The sequence below is a fragment of the Equus asinus genome, chromosome 20, assembly GCF_041296235.1.
Source record: "Equus asinus isolate D_3611 breed Donkey chromosome 20, EquAss-T2T_v2, whole genome shotgun sequence".
NCBI classification, from domain to species: domain Eukaryota; kingdom Metazoa; phylum Chordata; class Mammalia; order Perissodactyla; family Equidae; genus Equus; species Equus asinus.
The window spans coordinates 93,692,269-93,711,163 of record NC_091809.1 but is presented as its reverse complement, the minus strand read 5'-3'; the positions used below and the strand labels follow the sequence as shown (position 1 = coordinate 93,711,163).

Genomic DNA, 18,895 nt, shown 5'->3' with positions numbered 1-18,895 from the left:
TGCTGGTGGGAATATAAAATTGTACCACTATTTGGGAAAACAGTTTGGCCATTTCTTAAAAAGTTAAACATACCTACCTACCATTTGATTCAGCATGCCATTCCTAGGCAGTTAACCAAGAGAAATGAAAGCTTATTCCCATACAAAGACTTTTACATAACTGTTCATAGCAGCTTTATGTATAATAACCAAAAATCCAGAAGCAAGCCAACATCTGTCTGCAGGTGAATGAATAAACAAATTGTAGTATATCCATACAATGGAATACTACTTAGCCATAAAAAGGAATTAACTACTCATAACCTGACAACATGGATGCTTCTCAAATAATTATGCCTAGTGAAAGAAAGCAGACAAAAAAGAGTACATATTTATGATTCCATTTACTATGTAAAGTTCATAAATACAAATTAATCTCAAATGACAAAAAGCAAATCAGTGGTGGAGGGGAGTGTGCAGGAAAAGGCAAAAGGGGCACAAGGAAACTTTGGGGAGTTTGGATGATATGTTCATTATCTTGGTTGTGGTGGTAGTTTCACGGGTGTATGGATATGTCAAAGCTTATCAAATTGTACGCTTTAAATATATGCAGCTTATTGTATGTTAATACCTCATTAAGTCCGTTAAAACAAAAAAATCAGTGACTAACAAACCTCTAAACTCTCACTCATTCCCCATATCGTAAGTCCTTAGAGGAAATCTCCGTGGCCTGATTCCATTTCTTCTATTAAAACAACACTTAACAGACAAAGGAGGAAGCTTGTGGATTGTGCCTTTTGGAGGCCACTGTGTGGTGCAGCACAAGGGTCTAGGTGTCCCAGTGACAGGAGGAAAAGAAGCCAATTAATTGGACAAACTGAGTCCCTGGAGTATAGGACTAAATAAGGAAAGTAGAATTTTTCATTTTTACTGGAAATCTAAGCACCAGTGAATACAATCAGACCTTCGTTTCTCATTGTGGTACAAAGACATTTCAGAAAATTCCTTGTGTTTCTTAATGCAGATTCCAAATGTGGTTATCTAGATATTAATCAGCCCAGCGTTCAGGTCAATCTGATTTTTTTTTTCCATTGAAGAAATTCTCACATGCTTGTTGCTTAATCTGTTGCTTAAGAGTAAAAAAAAAGAAAAAAAAACAAATTGCTCAGCATCTTCTCTTCTAATTCCAATAGACCTGATTAATTAACTCCAGTTTGAGGGGAGAATTTTTTTCAACCTCAAGCAGTTAGCAACTGCGTGCGCCACTGTGGCACACAGACCCACACATACACACCCTGGTGCCCGCAAGTGCTCGCACCTTGATGCTCTCTAAGCGCTGGTCCCAGTTCCAGCCGGGTGAGTGCCAGCAGACTTGGAGAAGTGTCTAACCTTTCTAACGTAATTGTAGAGTGCAGGGCTTGTGGTGAGGCCGTCTCTCAGGACAGTGGGCTGTGAAAGCGTTTTTCCACTTGTAGAGGAGCTTTGCTTCTAGTCCTAGCATATGATCTGCCTGAAATGCCTGTAAGTTCAACTTAAGGTCATGTTCATTATCATTTCCATTCCACTTTACTTCAGAAGTGGGTCTTCAAAATTATAATCCTAAACATATTAAATATCAGGATAATCAAGGAAAGATACCGATACGTATGAGGCAAGTGGTTCCTGTGGAGAACAGTCATTGAGAGAAATGTTTGTTATTCTGGGGCTTTGTTTAATAAAAGTTCTTAAAAGAATTTTTGGAACCTGTTGAGGACTGATTCAGTGGTAACGGGCCTGAACTCTCTTCCCCTGGAAACAGTGAGCCAGGGGCTGGCCTTGGGCTACCGAGGTTTAATCCGAGAGCTGCCGTTCCCGGAGCTCACCCTGCCTGAGCACAGTGCAGATTTCTCCTCCCTGAGACTCTCAGGCGGTAGGGAACCAGCTTCCATCTTCCTGGGCCTGTCTCCTTCTGGCCTACCACCCACAGTCTACGTCAGCCCCTCTCCGCCATGTGCACACTGGCCCCTTGGGGTGGCGCTAGTGATTCTGGACCAGGAACTCGGACTAGAGAGCTCACAGTTCTAAAAACCTGGAATATGCCACACTACCTAGCTAGCTCTTCAGAGCCATGTCACAGTTGTCCTATGGAAAACTCTTCTGTCCTGTGGAGACCTGATGCAAGCAGGAAGGGCAGTGGCTCAGGTCAGGGAAGCAGCACCACACTGTGCAAGCCCATTGCATAAGAGTCAAACCCTCTTAATACATCTTCCTAAAATCCATTTTATTTTGAATTACTTATGAGCTAAAATTTTAGTTCAGTTAAAAAGCCAGTAAGAAAATGTTGTATGGGGGAAAAAAAACCTTTAATCATCACAGAAAACTAGGTTTCTAATTAGATGATAAACTTTGTTAAAATCAGTGATATTCAGATCATGACTTTAAATTCCCATTCATCTGTTGGGCAATCAACATATTACACACATGCCTGCTCACTTTGGCTGACCAACTGTGGGTCTGCATTGCCAAATTAAACATGGAGAGGAAAGCTGTCTGTTAGCCTGCCTGCAGTGTTGGTTTGAAACAGCTTTTAAGCAAGTACAATTATGATTGGAACTTATCTCAACCAAACAAAATTCTCTAACTGGTCATGAGAGATTGAGCAGTATAGAGGTGAGATTGCTAGGTGGATTGGAGGGTGTCACAAGGTCATCAGCCTGACTTCTGCCAACACAGATGGCTCCGAAGAGTCTGCATGCAGCTTCCTAAAGTATGCTGTGGCTCAGTGACCAGTCCAAGCTCTGCCTTGCTCCCTCCCTCCCATATCACTCCCTCATCCTTATTTCTGTGTCCAGTGGCCTCACTGCCTAATTTACTGATGAAAAATTGAGGTTCAAAGGCATAAGCTCCTCCCCCTCCGCTTGGCAATTGAACGTATCTTTCTTTTTATCTACTCTTCTAGCCCTCCTCATTTCCAGCTGTTCCCTATTTCTGGGCCCTTAACCCTGTTCATTCTTGCTTTCCTAGGGCCTTATTCTCTTAGTTATCAGCTCTGTCTCCACAATTTGTTCTCTCCCTATTGGCTCCTTCTGCACATTGCTTTCAGACAGGCACACATTTCTTTTGTCCAGAAAACTCTTGCTGTCCTCTTAAACCACCACTTTCTTTTCTCATTCCTTTCACTGCCAAACTTCTCTAAGTACAGCTTTTCTTGTTGTATTACACACTATTACACCAAAAGTACCTGAAAAGCAAGAACTATAACGTATGTTGATTTATATCTGTCAAGTGCCCAGCACAGTATGAGGTTGTGAATGAGGCACAGACCTTGGAGCCTAACAAGCCAGAGTTCAAATTTGGGCTCACTAGTGACTGCTGGATGACCTTGGGTAAATGGCTCAATCTTGCTCATCCTCAGCTTCCTCATTTGTAAAGTGAGGATAATAATGCCTATCTTCAGAGGATCTGAGTAGATATTTTTCCAAAGAAGACATACAAATGGCCAGTACGTACGTGAAAAGGTGCTCGATATCTTTGATCGTCAGGGAAATGCAAATCAACCACAATGAGATGTCACTTCATACCTGTTAGAATGGCTGTTACCAAAGTGACGAGAAGCAACGAGTGTCGCCAAGGATGTGGAGAAAAGGGAATCTTTGGGCACTGTTGGTGGGAGTATAAATTGGCGGAGCCACTATGGAGGAGGTTCCTCAAAAAGTTAAAAATAGAACAGCCATATAATCTAGCAGTCCCATTTCTCAGTTTATATCAGAGAGAATGAAATGACTATCTCTAAAGAAATAGCTGTACTCTCATGTTCCTTGTAGCATTATTCACAATAGCCAAGATATGGAAACAATCTCAGTGTCCAGCGATGGATGCATGGATAAAGAAAATGTTATATGTATAAACAATAGAATATTATTCAGCCATGAGAAAAAAGGGAAATCCTGGCATTTGTGACAATATGGATAGACCTCAAGGGCATTATGTTAAGTGAAATGTCAGAGAAAGATATATACTATATGATCTTACTTATTTGTGGAATCTAAAGAAGCCAAACTCATAGAAACAGAGAGTAGAATGGTGGTTGCCGGGGGTTGGGGAGTGAGGGGAAGGAGGAGATGTTGATCAGGGATACAAACTTCCAGTTATAAGAAGACTAAGTTCTGGGCATCCAGTGTACAGCGTGGCGACTACAGTTAACAAAACTGTATTATATACTTGAAAGTTGCTAAGAGAGTAGATCTGAAATATGCTACCACAAAAAAATTATGTGACGTAATGGAGGTGTAACTAACCCTATGGTCATAATCATTTCACGATAGATACATGTATCAAATCATTATGTTTGTACACCTTAAACTTACACAATATTATGTCAGTTATAGCTCAATAAAGCTGGGAAAAAATAATACCTATCTTGCAATGTTGCCATGGAGATTAAATGAGATGATGTTTGTAAAAACCCCTAGCATGGTATCTGGTGCCTAGTGGGTGCTCAGGAAGGCTCATTCCCTTCCCACCTCCACCCATGGTAAGAATTCAATTGATTGAGTGACCAGATGGTCTCCTGCATATTTCAGGTCACCATTCGGTGGCATGGCATCCACTTTTTGTTCGGTTTGATTCTTACTCTTTTCTTTGCCTTGTGTGTTTCAGGTTCATAACCAGTATCCAACTGAGTTTGAATTCAATCTCTATTACTTGAAGTTCTTGGCTTTCCACTATGTATCTAATCGTTTTAAAACGTTTCTTCTGGATTCAGACTATGAAAGATTAGAGCACGGTACGTGTTTGCATGCCCTTGTCCCATCTTTTTTGTTAATTTTGTGTGATTTTAATTAAAAGTTCTAATAATGTAATTACCCCCAAGTATGGCAAGGCCATTTTAGGGTTTTACCCTGAACTATGAAAGTAGAGTGGGTATGAACGAGCCCCAGATTCTGAGATTATGTGCTATGTTAACTTTGGCACTGCAAGTGGTCATCCTTGCAGCACTTCTGCTCACTATTTTAGTATCTTGTATCACTGTTCTAGGAGAACGGCTTTTCCATCCTGATACGCTCTGGTGGGAAAGGTTCCTGCCTTTGGAGGCAGTTTGAACAGCAGTTAAGGCCATAGGCTCTGGAGCAAACAGACGAGGGTTAAACCCCAGCGCTGCCAGTTCCCAGCTGAGCACTGTGGACGAGTGAGGCGCCTCTCGGAGCGTCCTCAGTCTCTTCATCTTTAAAACGAGGACAGCAATAGCACCCGCCCCTTTGGGCGTGCTGCTCACATTAGGAAGTATTTGGAAATTTCACAGCATGGTTGCTAGCACATAGTAAGCATTCAGTGAATTTTAGACATCACTATCATTATTGTAACTTTTAATAACAGTAATAGTTGTAAAGAGTAGATTCCAAAAGTCAGTCAGCCCCTGTGAAAACATTCCCTAAGAGAGTTTTATATTCTTCTTTTGTTGTTGTTTAGGGAGAGAGAAGGGAGGATACACATGACTATTCTTGTTAAGAAGTTAAGCTGATTTTTAAAAATCAGCTCTTTTCAGATTATTATATGGACCTGAATATTAGTGGCTGAAAATATCTACTGATGTTCTCAGTTTAAAATATGAAATCGGAAAATACTGCTTTCTGTTGCATGCTATTAAAATTGTCTAGTATGATATTTCATACTTTCGGTAAGGGAGACAGCACTGGTGAGACTTCTTCCCATCCTGTTTATACTTCCAGATCTTTGTTGACTCATAAAATTGTCATTCCACACATCATAATCAGAAACCTTCATTTCTTAAGCCCCGTGTGTAGGGAAGGCATTAAGTAGAGCTGGTCACGTTGGGCACTGGCGTCACTTGGAGGACTTTTAAAATGACTAATATCTGGGGCCCATCCTCAGAGATTGATTTAATTGGTCTGAAGTAACACCTAGGCTTTGGGATGTTTGAAAGCCCTTGGTTTTCCTAATGTGTAGCCGAGGTTGAGAAGTGGTACGCTGGACCTCTGCAGTTAAAACGTAGAGAAGAAAACATTATTTAGTCTTGGAGGGGCCCCCGTATTATAGGATTTTGTGAAGCCTTGGGCTTGAGACAGTTTTTTCTGATAAACTTGTAAAAGTCTTGTTGACTTTTGGCCGTGTCGCTTCATTCAAAGCAAGACAGCACTGTTAAGAGAGGCACCCTTCCTGGCCTTTTAAAGAAGTGCCTCCTGCCTCACCTAAGCACATCCTCCTCTCTGTGAGTGGAAGTAGGCTCATGTGAGTAACAGACTGACTGTTTGAAAGGTGCAAAGATAGCGTGCGGAAATCCCTGAAGTGCCCCCTACATTCCTCTCTTGTTTTAAGTCACCCAAGGATACAGACCGCACCCTTCTGCCATCCAGAGTCTCCATGACTGTCATTTGTGGTATATATAAACTACTAAACAAGAAAACACTTTAAATGGCTTCATAATAAACAGCCAGTGACTTAAAAAAGAAACATAAAATTATGTTTTTAACTGAGTTTCATCAAATCAACACTAAGTCCTAACATTTTCTCTTGGAAAATGTGTAGAGTGTCTCCTGGCCTGGACCTCTGTGAATCTAGATATAGATGTTGGCTGGGGATTGGAAGAGTCGTGACAGACTAGCATGCTTGGGAAAAACGTATCAGATCTTTTCCTTCCATTTGGATTTGTTTCCATATAGCTCTGACATTCATTCCTATCTTTAGCTCTGCCTTTATTTTCTAAGGTTTCTGTACATACGTTCCTGTTTCTGAAGCCATAAGAAATATTCCACTTTTTGGGGGGCCGGCCCCGTGGCCAAGTGGTTAAGTTTGCATGCTCCTCTTCAGTGGCCCAGGGTTTCGCCAGTTCAGATCCTGGGTGCCAACATGGCACCACTCATCGGGCCACACTGAGATGGTGTACCACTTGCCACAACTAGAAGGACCCACAGTTAGAATGTATAACTATGTACTGGGGCGGGGGGGAAGGGGTTGGGGAGAAAAAAGAAAAAAAAAAAGATTGGCAACAGTTGTTAGCTCAGGTGCCAGTCTTTAAAAAGAAAGAAATATTCCACTTTTCATCTGCTGTATGCATCATACTTTTAGGCAAACTGTTGATTTATTTGACTTTTGTTGAATTTTTTGGATTTACAGGAACTTTATTTGATGATAAAGGAGACAAGCATGCCAAAAAAGGGATTTGCATTTGGGAGTGTATTGATAGAATGCACAAGAGGAGTCCCATTTTCTTTAATTATTTGTATTCACCAGTGGAAATAGAGGTACAGTAATGAAGCATTTATATTTCATTCTCTGAATATTTTGTGTTAAAATTGTCCTTACTTTGGGTGTGTATAAGCTATTTAAGCTTTTTATAAATATTTGACTAGGTTTCATACTAGAAGCTATTTAAAAGTTTGATACCCTATGGGTTTGGGTTATGATGGGTTAAGACTGTTCACCAAATTCTTGACCACAAAAGTTAGGAGCTGGTCCCCAAAACCTAGAAAGGATAACTTCAAGAAAATCAAAGCAGGCCAACTTTCCCTAGGAGGAAAGAACAAACAAAACCTGAAACCTCAGCAGGTCATCTAAGCTGAAAAATCTAAAATACTTTAGGAAAGATTTCCCTAAGTCCATTTGTACGAAAGCCTTGGAAGAGCTCCATGGGAAGCGAGGATGTTTGGAGCCCAGCCCAAGAAGGGTAGCATCTCAGGGGCAGCCATGCTCTGCCACGTCTACATGGAATAGGCTGGGATGGAACAGACTGGTTTGATGAGCAGTTCCACCTGACTTAGGGGCGAGAAGGCCTCTGGCCTTTCTCCAGCTGCACCCTCCTCGTGAGGTGAGGAGTCCAGGAAACAAAGCTGACATGTTTGGCTGCCCTTCCTGCTTCTAAACCTTGCCCTGCTACCTCAGAATTCCTTGCCCAGGTTCAAGTTACTCACCAGACTTCTTCAAGTCTGTTTCCCAAGCCAGTGCCTGTATCCCTAGGTCCAAAGGGTGGCTAAGAGGTAACTGTTTGGAAAGAAGTGGACAGAGTTTAGCTGCGTGGACTGTGGTGTATACGCACAGTCCATAAAAGACCCTCAGAATGTAGGACAGAGCCAGGTGGGAGGAGCAGTGAGTTAGGCCAAGGGCTGGGAGCTGCCACTAGCTTGCCCAGTCCTGCTACTTTCTGGTGTAGAATCCAGGGGGTCCAAGAAATTCTCAGTTTGAGCCTGGCCTTCCAGGTCATTAGGAAGTTATATTTGTCCAGGTAGTAAGATAGAACGTGTTTAATAGTTCACCTTGATATATAGTGTTTAAACATTTAGCCATATGGTATTTGAACCTTCATTCATACTCTTGCCCCTGCAAATGTTAGGGGCTGGCTTGCCCATAAGCTTGGGGCACTCTGGGGTCAAGATGAAGCAACATTTCAGAATTTTCTTTAAACAGGCTCTGAAGCCCAGTGTAAATGTCTCCAGCCTCAAGAAGTGGGATTACTACATAGAGGAGACCCTTTCCACAGGGCCTTCATATGACTGGATGATGCTGAGCCCCAAGCACTTCTCCTCTGAGGACTCTGAACTGGCCGGAGGAGCTGGGCCCCGGAGCCAGAGGAAAACAGTGTGGCCGTGCTATGATGATGTCCGCTGTGCTCAGCCCGATGCTCTCACCAGCCTCTTCAGTGTAAGTGAGCCGTGTGCAGACACGCACCGGGGGCACCGTGGCCCTGGAGGCACGTGAGGCCTCAGGAACCAGGCTAAGTTAACCAGTCACAAACTTCTGGACGTGGCTCTTCTTCCTCTGGGCTGGCATTATAGCTAGCACTCCAGGAGTATGAGGAAACCACATTTGCTCCCCAGCATCAGTGGGGAAGAGTCACAATAAAAATGAGTTTTCCAGCATTACAAGGAAGTAATCGAGCAAATGGAGCAATTTGCAGCTTCCCCGCTGTGCAGCTGCCCAGGCAGCCTGAGTCAGGCCTGGGTATGGCTTTCGTGGGTGCTTTACTTCCTCTGGTCAGAAGTGTGGGTAGCTGAGGCCCTGATGGGAGTACTGCCAACCATCTCCCATCAAGGAATATTCTGGAATGCAGCCATCCTGGCAGGAGCCACCCTGATGAGAGCAGCAGCCCTGCAGAAAGGGTTTGAGCCCTGATATGGGCCAAACAGTTCCTGAAGAGTCCTCCGTCTGGTTTTCTGACCAGGAAGAGTATGCTTCAGTGAGAACACTGTGCAGGGGCAGCCGCTCTCATCTCAGCTTCCCTGTCCGAAGGAATTGGGGCATTCCTTAGGCATTTCTTCGTTCATTCTTTCCACATCTGGTTTGAATCACGAGGTGAGGGGTTCCTCTGTCAAGGACGGACTTCTCCTCTAGCTCGGCTGTTAGGGTTTCGGCACCAGCCCAGTGCTCGACCTTTTGCTGTGGCCATCAGATTTCCTATGGGCCGGCCAAGGATGAAGGTGTTTGGGATACATATTTCATCTTTCTGTGTAAGCCATTCCGTACAAAAAGCCCTGGTTACAGATCCCCATAAATCATCTTTGCCACAGTGCATCACACCAGCTGGCGCTCCCCCACTATTCCTGGCTTGGGAGACCGCCGAGGCCCCCTGGTTACCACTGTCTTCAGCTGTCCTGTGGCCATGCTTGTTCATCTAGGCCCCGTACAGAGGAGATGTGGCTCTGGGGCACATCCTGACTTCTATGAACTACTTGTCCGTCAGAAAACTCCTTTTAATTACTTTGCAGGAAATTGAAAGATTGGAGCATAAATTGAACCAAACCCCTGAGAAGTGGCAGCAGCTGTGGGAAAGGGTAACCGTGGACCTTAAAGAAGAGCCCAGAGCAGACCGTGTGAGTTGGCAAAGCCCTTTGAGGGCTCCTCTGAGCTTTTTGAGGGTGCTAGGTCTGCTGGGGCCCACTGCTCTAGGTAACCAGGGCGGTTTTATGGCCAAAGGAAAGGGTGGGAAGGGAGGGGTCATGCCCTGGGGGTCCAGGGCAGAAAGTTCCACAGAACTAAATACTTCCTGAGTGTCTCACTTTACCACAGTGACATAATACTTATGTTTTAGGGCCCCGTATCCAGGGGAAATTACTAGGTTCTTTTCTGTCCCAATGCCTCTGTGGTTTCAGCTGATTTTCTACCACATGAGGGAGGAGGGGAATGCCAAGACCATGTTTGCTCCAGAAAAATAATCAGAGAAGATAAAATATTTTAAAATGACAAAATGTGCTGCTTTCTGTTGTTCACACTCCCTTTGCTGTTTCTGAATTAAGAAACATTTATAAAAATATTTTAAAACCAAATGCTGTTTTCTGCTTCTCACACCCCCTTTCTGTTTCTGACTTAAGAAACTTTTATCAAGCATGTAACATGTGCAAGAGATTGTGCTGAGCACCAAACGCATATTAGCATCCTTTTTAACCCCCAGTGAGGGAGTGGTGCCCCATCTCACACGTGTTCACACAGTACTTGGTACAGCTGTCAGTCAAACCCCCATCAGACTGGCTCCAAATGCAACAGAAGGGGAGTTAGAACAGGTGAGTGTTCTGAAGAGCACTTCAGAAAGAAGGAGAGGTCAGCAGGGTGAGATGTCACGGAGGGGTGAGGGACAATGGAGTGCAGAGGAAAGCCTCTGAATGGTCAGAAGGGATCCTCTGGGTGCTGTCTCTTGCCTTCAGATGGCAATTCAGGAGCTGTCATCAGATAGACCACAGGTAGATAATGTCTTACTGCTTTCTTTCCTAGAAAAATAGAATAATTTCTTGATTTTTTTTCTGATTATGAAAGTGAGATGTATTTATTCTTTTAAATAAGACAACACACAGAAAGTTATAAATACAAGAAAAAAATCAGCCAAAATTTATAACCTAGAAATAAACCACTATACTGTCAAACTTGTTTTATCATTCTTTTTTTTTCATTTTCCCCAAAAGCCCCCAGAACATAGTTGTATATTCTAGTTGTAGGTCTTTCTGGTTCTGCTATGTGGGACACTGTCTCAGCATGGCCTGATGAGTGGTGCCACATCCGTGCCCAGGATCCAAACCAGCAAACCAGTGGGCCACTGATGCAGAGCGCACCAACTTAACCACTCGGCCACAGGGCCGGCCCCGTTTTATCAGTCTAAACACATATATAAAAGGGGTTTACTACACATACTATTTTAAAACCTGATCTTTATACTTACTATGTGGCATACATGTCCTTCCATTTGTCACTTTATATAAATCGGCAGCATCATTTTCAATGGCTATCTAGAAATCCATTGTACGGAAAGACCTTTTTTTAACCAGTCTCCTGATGAGAGACATTTTGGTTGTTTCCAGTTTTTTACTATTATAAACAATTCCAGGATAGACATCTTTGTATATATATTTTGCTGCTTGGTCTGGTTGTTTCCTTGAGCTCAATTTTCAGAAATGAAATTATCAGATAAGTTGCTTAAAGTCTTCGTAAAGATTTCCTAGCTCCTGTTCTGTCCTTTTCAGCCCCAGAGACACCCTTCGGGCTCCCCAGGAATCGTGTCTACCAACCTACCTTCCTATCAGAAGAGGTCTCTGCTGCACCTCCCAGACAGCAGCATGGGGGATGAGCAGAATGCCAGCGTCTCCCCATCCAATGGAGTGGACCGAAGAGCAGCCACGCTGTACAGCCAGTACACATCCAAGAATGACGAAAACAGGTTGACGTGCTGAGCCCTGTGGGGTGTGCTGAAAAGACTCTCCCCACCCTGCCTACGCGACACCAAAGGCCCTTTAATAAGCGAGGCTGTGCAGTGCAGCATTCTGTTAACTTAAAATGGATTTGCTTTAATTCTTTGTTTCTGTCTTAAATGCGTTAGACGGCTCTTTGGAGAGGAAAAAAGAGGTTGTAGTTATTTGTGGTTGAGTCCTGATTGTTATTATCTCATGTCTGCCAGATCTTTTGAGGGAATAAGTGTTAGTTAGCACTTTTTCAGTGGCAGACATCAGAAATCCAGCTCATGCTAGCTCCTGCAAAAAGGAATTTACTCCCATGAACTGGGAAGGCCAGGGATGGGCCGGTTCCTCACACAGCGTCTTCAGGCTTCAGTCTGTGTGCCAGCTCTGCTTTCTCCTGTGGTTGCTTCTATCCCAGCATGGCACAAAAGATGGTGACTGAGAGCGCCAAACCTCACAAGTTTGGTAACTCCAGCAGAAAGAGGCAATCTTTCCCCGAGGGTCTGGGAGAAAAGTTCTGACGAGAACTCTGATTGGCTTTTTTTGGATCGTCTGGGGGAAATAGAGAGTTGACAAACAAAAACAACAGACATTCCCTTTAAAGCACTTTTTAAATGAAAAATCAAAATTAAGTGTCTTGTCATCATTTCTTCTAGGTCCTTTGAGGGAACGCTTTACAAAAGAGGGGCTTTGCTGAAAGGATGGAAGCCCCGTTGGTTTGTTTTGGATGTAACAAAACATCAGGTAATACTGTCAAAGCCCAGAGAGATCACGTCTTTCTCGGCACGGCTCGGTCCCAGGCTGCTGCGTGACTCAGCAGGTCCATCCCCCTGGACAGACTGCTTTCCCAAGGCCCCTCATATGCTGCCGGGACGGGGCTCCTCCATGTCCCTGAGCAAGGGCAGTAGCTTTCTGAGGAAGTTCCAAGGTCGCTCTGCCTGTGTACAGCCAGAGGCAGTGACAGCTGAGCCCAGAGCATTAAGAATAATTTTGTTGTTAGTGCCATCGGGTCAATCCTGACTCCTAGCGACCTTGTGTAGAGCAGAGCGGAACCCTGCCTGGTCTTTTTGCGCCATCCTCTCACCTTCCAGCGCTGTATCAGACAATGCTCTGCAGCTATTCACAGGGTTTTCATGGCCAATTTTTTCAGAAATGGGTGGCCAGGTCCTTCTTCCTAGTCCATCTAGCCTGGAAGCTCCACTGAAACCTGTCCACCATGGGTGGCCCTGCTGGTATTTGAAATACCAGTGGCATAGCTTTTGGCATCACGGCAACACAGTGTGCCGCAGTATGACAAGTGATAAACGGGTGTGTTGTTCCCTGGCCGGAAACAAACCCGGGCTGCAGCAGTGAGTGCTGAATCTTAACCACTAGGCCGCCAGGGCTGCTATTAAGAGCAACAGGACTCCGCTTTTTAATGCTCAACTCTCTCCTGCTGCCTGCTCGTAAAACTCAGGCCAGGGGAACACTTGAGGTTTGCAGCGTGCTGCATGCCACATGCACGTATAGAGCCTGCGCCTGTGAGCACCCCCCGGAATACAGGTTACCTTCATCCTTGCAGCATATAGCATCCATTCAAAACTGAGGGCGTTAATTTATTTGACAAACACTTATTGCACACCTTCTCTGTGCCCATCACTGTACTGGTTACTAAAGAAGACCTCACTGTCCCTCAAAGACGGCAGCATCAGAGGAGGGAGAAGGCCTCGAAATAGGCAGAAGGGGCTCTGCCCTCCCAAACCTGGAATTGACAGTGGGCAAGGACTAGACTGGAGCTTGCTGAGCACGGCAGGGAACCTTTTGCCCATTGTTAGGTTCTTAGCTATTGCTGAAGCAGCTCCTGCAGTCCTCATTGCTATGGTCTTTGCCCCAGTGACCTCAGGGAGAGGGCTCCCTACCCAAACCCCAGCCCCTCTGCACCCTTCACTGATGAGAGGCCCATGGCCTCCCCTGTCCCGACTGCAGGCCTCTCTCTGTCTTGGAAGTGACAAGTCAGCCTTGAGGCAGAGGGTGCACATTTTGATTCTCAATGCATTCATCTCTAAAATGGAGTCTTGAGACAGGTGTGAACAGTTCCCTCTGTACAAGGCTCTGGTTGGGACTTGCATCTGGAAGACTCCTTCCGGGTGAAGACTTTCCCTCTGCTCAAGGGGTTTCATAAAGGTTTTGCAGAGTCTTTGTGGAAGAATATAGAGAACTTATTTTCCATCATGTAGTGGAATCCTTTTTCAGGGAGCTGTACTTTAAATAACAGTGTCTCTGAAATCGTGGAGCCAACACCCTGTAGAGAAGCTCCATTCACCACTAAATATAACGTAGGAGAATGTCATAATTGTTTTGTAATTTACAGCTACATCAACTTATACTTGCATTCTTGCCTATCTTTTGGATTTCTTTAACGCGAAAGGTATACAGTTGTTGCATTTAGCCCTATGTATACCATGTGTGAAGGGAGAGACAGAGAAAAGTCTGAGGCCACAATCGCAGTGATGGGGGCACCAGACACATTTCTGCTGCATAAATTGGAGAGTGAGACCCAGACCATGGATCAATAAGTCTTTTTCACCAGCAATCTTTGATTTTTTTAAAATATTTTTCTCATTCCGAAAGTAATACATGGTTGTTACACCAAATTCAAACATCTCATAAAGATAGAAAAGCCCCCTGTGCCCCAACTCCCAAAGGCAGCTACTGTTAACAACATGCTATCTATTTCCTTAAGTAATTTTCATATATATAGATGGATAATGTGCATGTCTGTGTAGTTTGGGTTGCTGGGAGGGTTAAATGGATTATGTACAAAACAATCAGAACAGTCCTGGCACACAGGAACCACTCAATCAAATATTAAGCTATTTATTATGTTTTTTAAAAAATCATTTTATATCTACATGCTATTTGGAAACTTACTTTTTTGAATAATATATCTTGAACATATTTTCCTACCACTTCATATAGGTCTTCCTTATCATTTTTGAAAAGCTGTATGTGTGGTAGTATTCTGCATTATTGATGTACTGTCATTTAATTAACCGCTACCCCATCAAAAGACAGATATGTCTTTTCAGTTTTTATCTGATGAAAACAGTGCTGAAACAAACATCTTTATCCGTGTACCTTTGCATGCTTGTGGGAGTGTTTCTGTAGGATAAATTTCCAGAGGTGGGAGGGTGTCTGAATAGGCATAAACATTTTAAATTTTAGTTGATATTGCCAAGTTGTTCTCCAGAAATGTGTAGCAAATTATATTCCCACTAACAGCGTTCAAGACTACCTAGTGCCTTACATTCAACCTGGATATTATCAGCCATTTTTAATATTCCTTAATCTAAGTGAAAAGTGAAATCTCATTGAGTTCATTTACTTTTCTTTGATCAATGAGGTCACTCATCTTTTCAGATGTTTTCAGTCATTTGCGTTTCTTCTGTGACTTACCTGTTGAGATCCTTTGACCATTTTTCTCCTAGGTTGTTTATCTTTTTCTTATCAATTTCTAGAAATTCTGTATATGTTCTAAACATCAACCTCTTTTCTGTGTTGCATATATTTTTTACAGTTAGTTGACATTTAATTTTATTTTTTAACATGTAATACATTTCTTCATATTTCAAAAAATACATATCTTTTTCTTCCTTTCTCCTAGCCACCTCGTTCTCCTATCTAGAGACAACCAGTGTTTTTAATTCTTGCCCATTCTTCTAGGCATAGTTTAGCAAGATACAGAGGAAACTATTCAAACACAGTTTGAAAACCTGTGCCGTTTTCCCTTTCTGTGTCTCTTATGTCCCATCTGTATCCCTTTTGGTTCCAGCTGCGATACTATGACTCGGGCGAAGACACAAGCTGTAAAGGCCACATTGATCTGGCTGAAGTAGAAATGGTCATCCCTGCTGGCCCCAGCATGGGAGCCCCAAAGCACACAAGTGACAAGGCTTTCTTTGATGTAAGTTGATCTTGCATGTCTTTTCCTAGTTCTGTCTGCCCATGAATTCTTATAATCCATCCACCTCCAAGAAGTATAGGGCCTCAGAGCAATTGGTGGTGACTGCAGATGGGTCACAGATCCCCTGGTTCTGGAAATTGCTACAGAACTTGAACTCAGCACTCTTGATCCCCAATCCTGACCTCTCCCAGCTGTTCATATGTCTCAGAAAGGCTACACATTGCTTTACACAAAGGATTCCTTCAAAAGGTATCCAATCACTTATGGAAGCAGATGAACTCCTTGTTAAATATTGTTAGTTACTCACTTACCACCTACTGCCGAGAACAGATGCTACCTCCTTTGCATCTAGTGGTGTGCATGCTTGACCATCCTCAGTCACACAGGATGACTGTCGGCCCTGACATCTTCAGCAGCCCTTAGGTGGGCTGTGGCGCATTTTATGGGCCACAGCATAGAGGGTTTATCTAGTCCCTGGAGCCAAGCAGGGCTTCATAAAGTGCAGAGGTCATACTCCAGGGTCCTGCTCAGGCCATGAGGCCCTTCCCCTGACTCTGGGTTTACAGCGTGGCCCCAACTGAAGACTAGAGAAAGGGATGGAAGGGGAACACGAAAGCCAACTTCATCCTGGTGCAGATGAGTCTCAGGCTTCCCCAGGGAGCACAGGAAGCTTTCTCGGCACCTTTGCTGTGTTGGTACAGTGCATGGGAGAGGCCAGAGGCTCCAGCCATTCCTGACCCTCCTTCGTAGTCAAGGAAGACCCTAGGAAGATGCAAAGTAAGGCTCTGCTCATGTGTCTCCTTTTTCTGCCAGTACCCTGCTGGCAGATGTTAATCTGCCATGGGGATGTTAATCATCCCCTGTGACTTTGGGGACCGGAAAAAGGAGAAGTTCTGGGCAGTACTGAGAGGGAAGGTCCCCAGGATTGATTCGCACACTTGCCCAAACCCGTAAAACAGCCCAGCCCTTCATCTCTGGTTCTCTTCATTTGGTTTTGTAGCTCAAGACCAGCAAACGTGTATATAACTTCTGTGCCCAGGATGGACAGAGCGCCCAGCAGTGGATGGACAGGATCCAGAGCTGTATCTCTGATGCCTGATGCCCATGGTCAACCCAAGCAGAAGAGGGAGGAAGGACTCATGCTGCCAGATAGAAAAAGAGTGCATGAATCCTTGAGGAGCTGACAGCTTCCTGTTCAGTTCTGATGAGTCATCCTAGGGCCTGAGGTTCTCCGGGCCAGTTTCACCCAGTCCCCTCTTTCAGCAGTTGCTATGTCTGCTTAGCCTGAGTGGATGTCTCACACAGGTCTGGTCAAGAGCCCCAAGCATTCCCTGTATCTTGCACTAGATTGTTCTAACAGGGTCTTAGTAGTTAGGGATCAGAAGAATGCTTCCTGAGCGAACCGTCCTCCATCCCAAGGCAAAATGGCTAGCACCTACGTGGGTCCTTCATGAAAGCTAGATCCTTTTTGTTCTCCAAGGTCATAATTTCCTTGGAGAGCTTTCTGACAAGCAAAAATCAAAACCCTCCGAGATCATCTTACATTCTGCATAGAATAGGTTTCTCATCAGCAGCTCCTACTCTTGCTGCCTGACCTTGGAAATGCTTAGTTCTCCGGTGCTGCCAAAAGGTGCTTCCATAATCCCTGCTCAGCCTCTGGGCTTGACAGCAAGAACACTGGTGCTCAGTGGCAGGCAAAGGGGGAGCACACGGGGTTATCCTGGGAGAAGAAGACTGTCCAGGGAATGACACAGCAGTGACCAGGCCAACGCAGGAAAACACTGCTTCCAAAACACTGAATTCTCTAGGCCGAAAGTACCTGAGGATCCAGGATCTTGTGTTCCTATGTATTCTTCTGCTCCCTGACAGCTTCTCACATGAAATAACATGCAAAAAGCTGAATGCACTAACCCATGAAACAAACTCGCACTGAACTCCGAATGAAGTGAAGACGTTGGAAGACAGAAGCCAGCTGTTTGTGACCACACAACACCTGTGACTAGCGCTGTGCAGACCACGGTCACACTGTGGCGTGATCGGACGCCCAGACGACGTCTCTGCACGTGAACAGTGAGAACTGTTTGTAGATTTTCTTTACTCTTAACCTTGTGTTTGCTCGGCTGAGGTCTGAGGAGTGCTGTCTGTTCACGGGCAGTGGGAGCAGCAGCTCTGGCTGGAGTCAGAGGTTCTGAAATGTTAATATGTTACATACCAAACTAATGTTTCAAAATATGTATATATGATTTCTAGATCCTTGTTTTTCAGATAGTCTGCTTATAATTTAATATAAAATTAACTAAACTGATTCAGTCATAAGATTTCAGTAATAAAATGGTTTCCTTTTTAAAAAATAAAAAGCCATTTTGTCTTTGTAGATTTAAAAGAAATCCAATTTTCAAATTTAAAATTACACACTAGGAAATAGAACTGTGTTAATATATAAGAAATTGGAGGAAATAAGAATGAAGGATTTTTCTATCATTTCCATTTTATAAATTGCCACCTGTGAAAATTGTTTTTGCACATTATTTGTATTTTTCTTTGTATATGAAATAATTTTTTGTACTTTGTAAAATACGGAGCCCATTGTACCTTCCTCTTTGAGACTGTACACAGTGCTGCTTTTGTAACTGGATTCTTTAACTTTCATAAAGGCGCTACATGCCTTACATTCACTAACCACCTTGGATTAAATTTACTTCTTAAGAAAAAGTGTCCCTCACTCACTGTGGAGTAAAGGTCCTTCTGGCTGCCTGGCGCTCGGGAGGCAGCATTCAGGATTCACACATGGGAGTAAAGGTTCAAGGGCAAAACGCAGTGTGCCCCGTTTGCCTTGGTTCTGTTAACGTCCTCACTGCTGTGTGCTCAGGAGACGCTGGACATGTTGGCCTGAGCTTCCAGGTCCTGGACACACTGCCGCGGGGCTGAGGCGAGAGACCTAAGGCCGCCCTGTGCCTCTCACGAGCTGTGTGAAACTGGTGAAGTCCTTTACCAATTCTGGATCACAGTTTTACCACCAATGATATGTAGCCATTTGTGAGAATTTTAGGCGGGAGAAATCGAACTCTGGTTGAGTAGTGGGTTTTTCTGCTTCAGGAAAGTGTTAAACAGCACAAATGAAGGATCAGTGATTTCAGCTCTGGACAACGCTTCCTCTGGTGGGAGCCCCTGGAGTTTACTTTGGAGACCTTGGCCGCATCTCGACTTGTCGCCAACAGTCTCATCTCAGGGCTGACCCTCTAAGCCTGCTGATATCCAGGAGCCCTCTCTGAGCAGGCACGAAGGGCCCCCAGGAACCACAGAGCCTCAAGGTGAGGCGGTG

The 18,895-nt window shown here is 44.1% G+C and overlaps 1 protein-coding gene across 4 annotated transcripts in view; it reads left to right on the top strand.

Moving 5' to 3' along the window:
• The window catches only part of SBF2 (SET binding factor 2), a 463,684-nt gene extending 445,431 nt beyond the window's left edge, over nt 1–18,253 (top strand). For all 4 annotated transcript variants that reach the window (XM_070491087.1, XM_044753304.2, XM_044753303.2 and 1 more), the window contains 8 exons: nt 4,618–4,744; nt 7,093–7,220; nt 8,380–8,613; nt 9,678–9,782; nt 11,421–11,614; nt 12,287–12,374; nt 15,442–15,573; nt 16,574–18,253. In XM_070491087.1, coding sequence (XP_070347188.1) covers nt 4,618–4,744; nt 7,093–7,220; nt 8,380–8,613; nt 9,678–9,782; nt 11,421–11,614; nt 12,287–12,374; nt 15,442–15,573; nt 16,574–16,672 — 1,107 coding nt within the window. In that variant the 3' untranslated portion in view covers nt 16,673–18,253. The remainder of the gene's footprint in view (nt 1–4,617; nt 4,745–7,092; nt 7,221–8,379; nt 8,614–9,677; nt 9,783–11,420; nt 11,615–12,286; nt 12,375–15,441; nt 15,574–16,573) is intronic.
• Nucleotides 18,254–18,895: the final 642 nt, after the last annotated feature.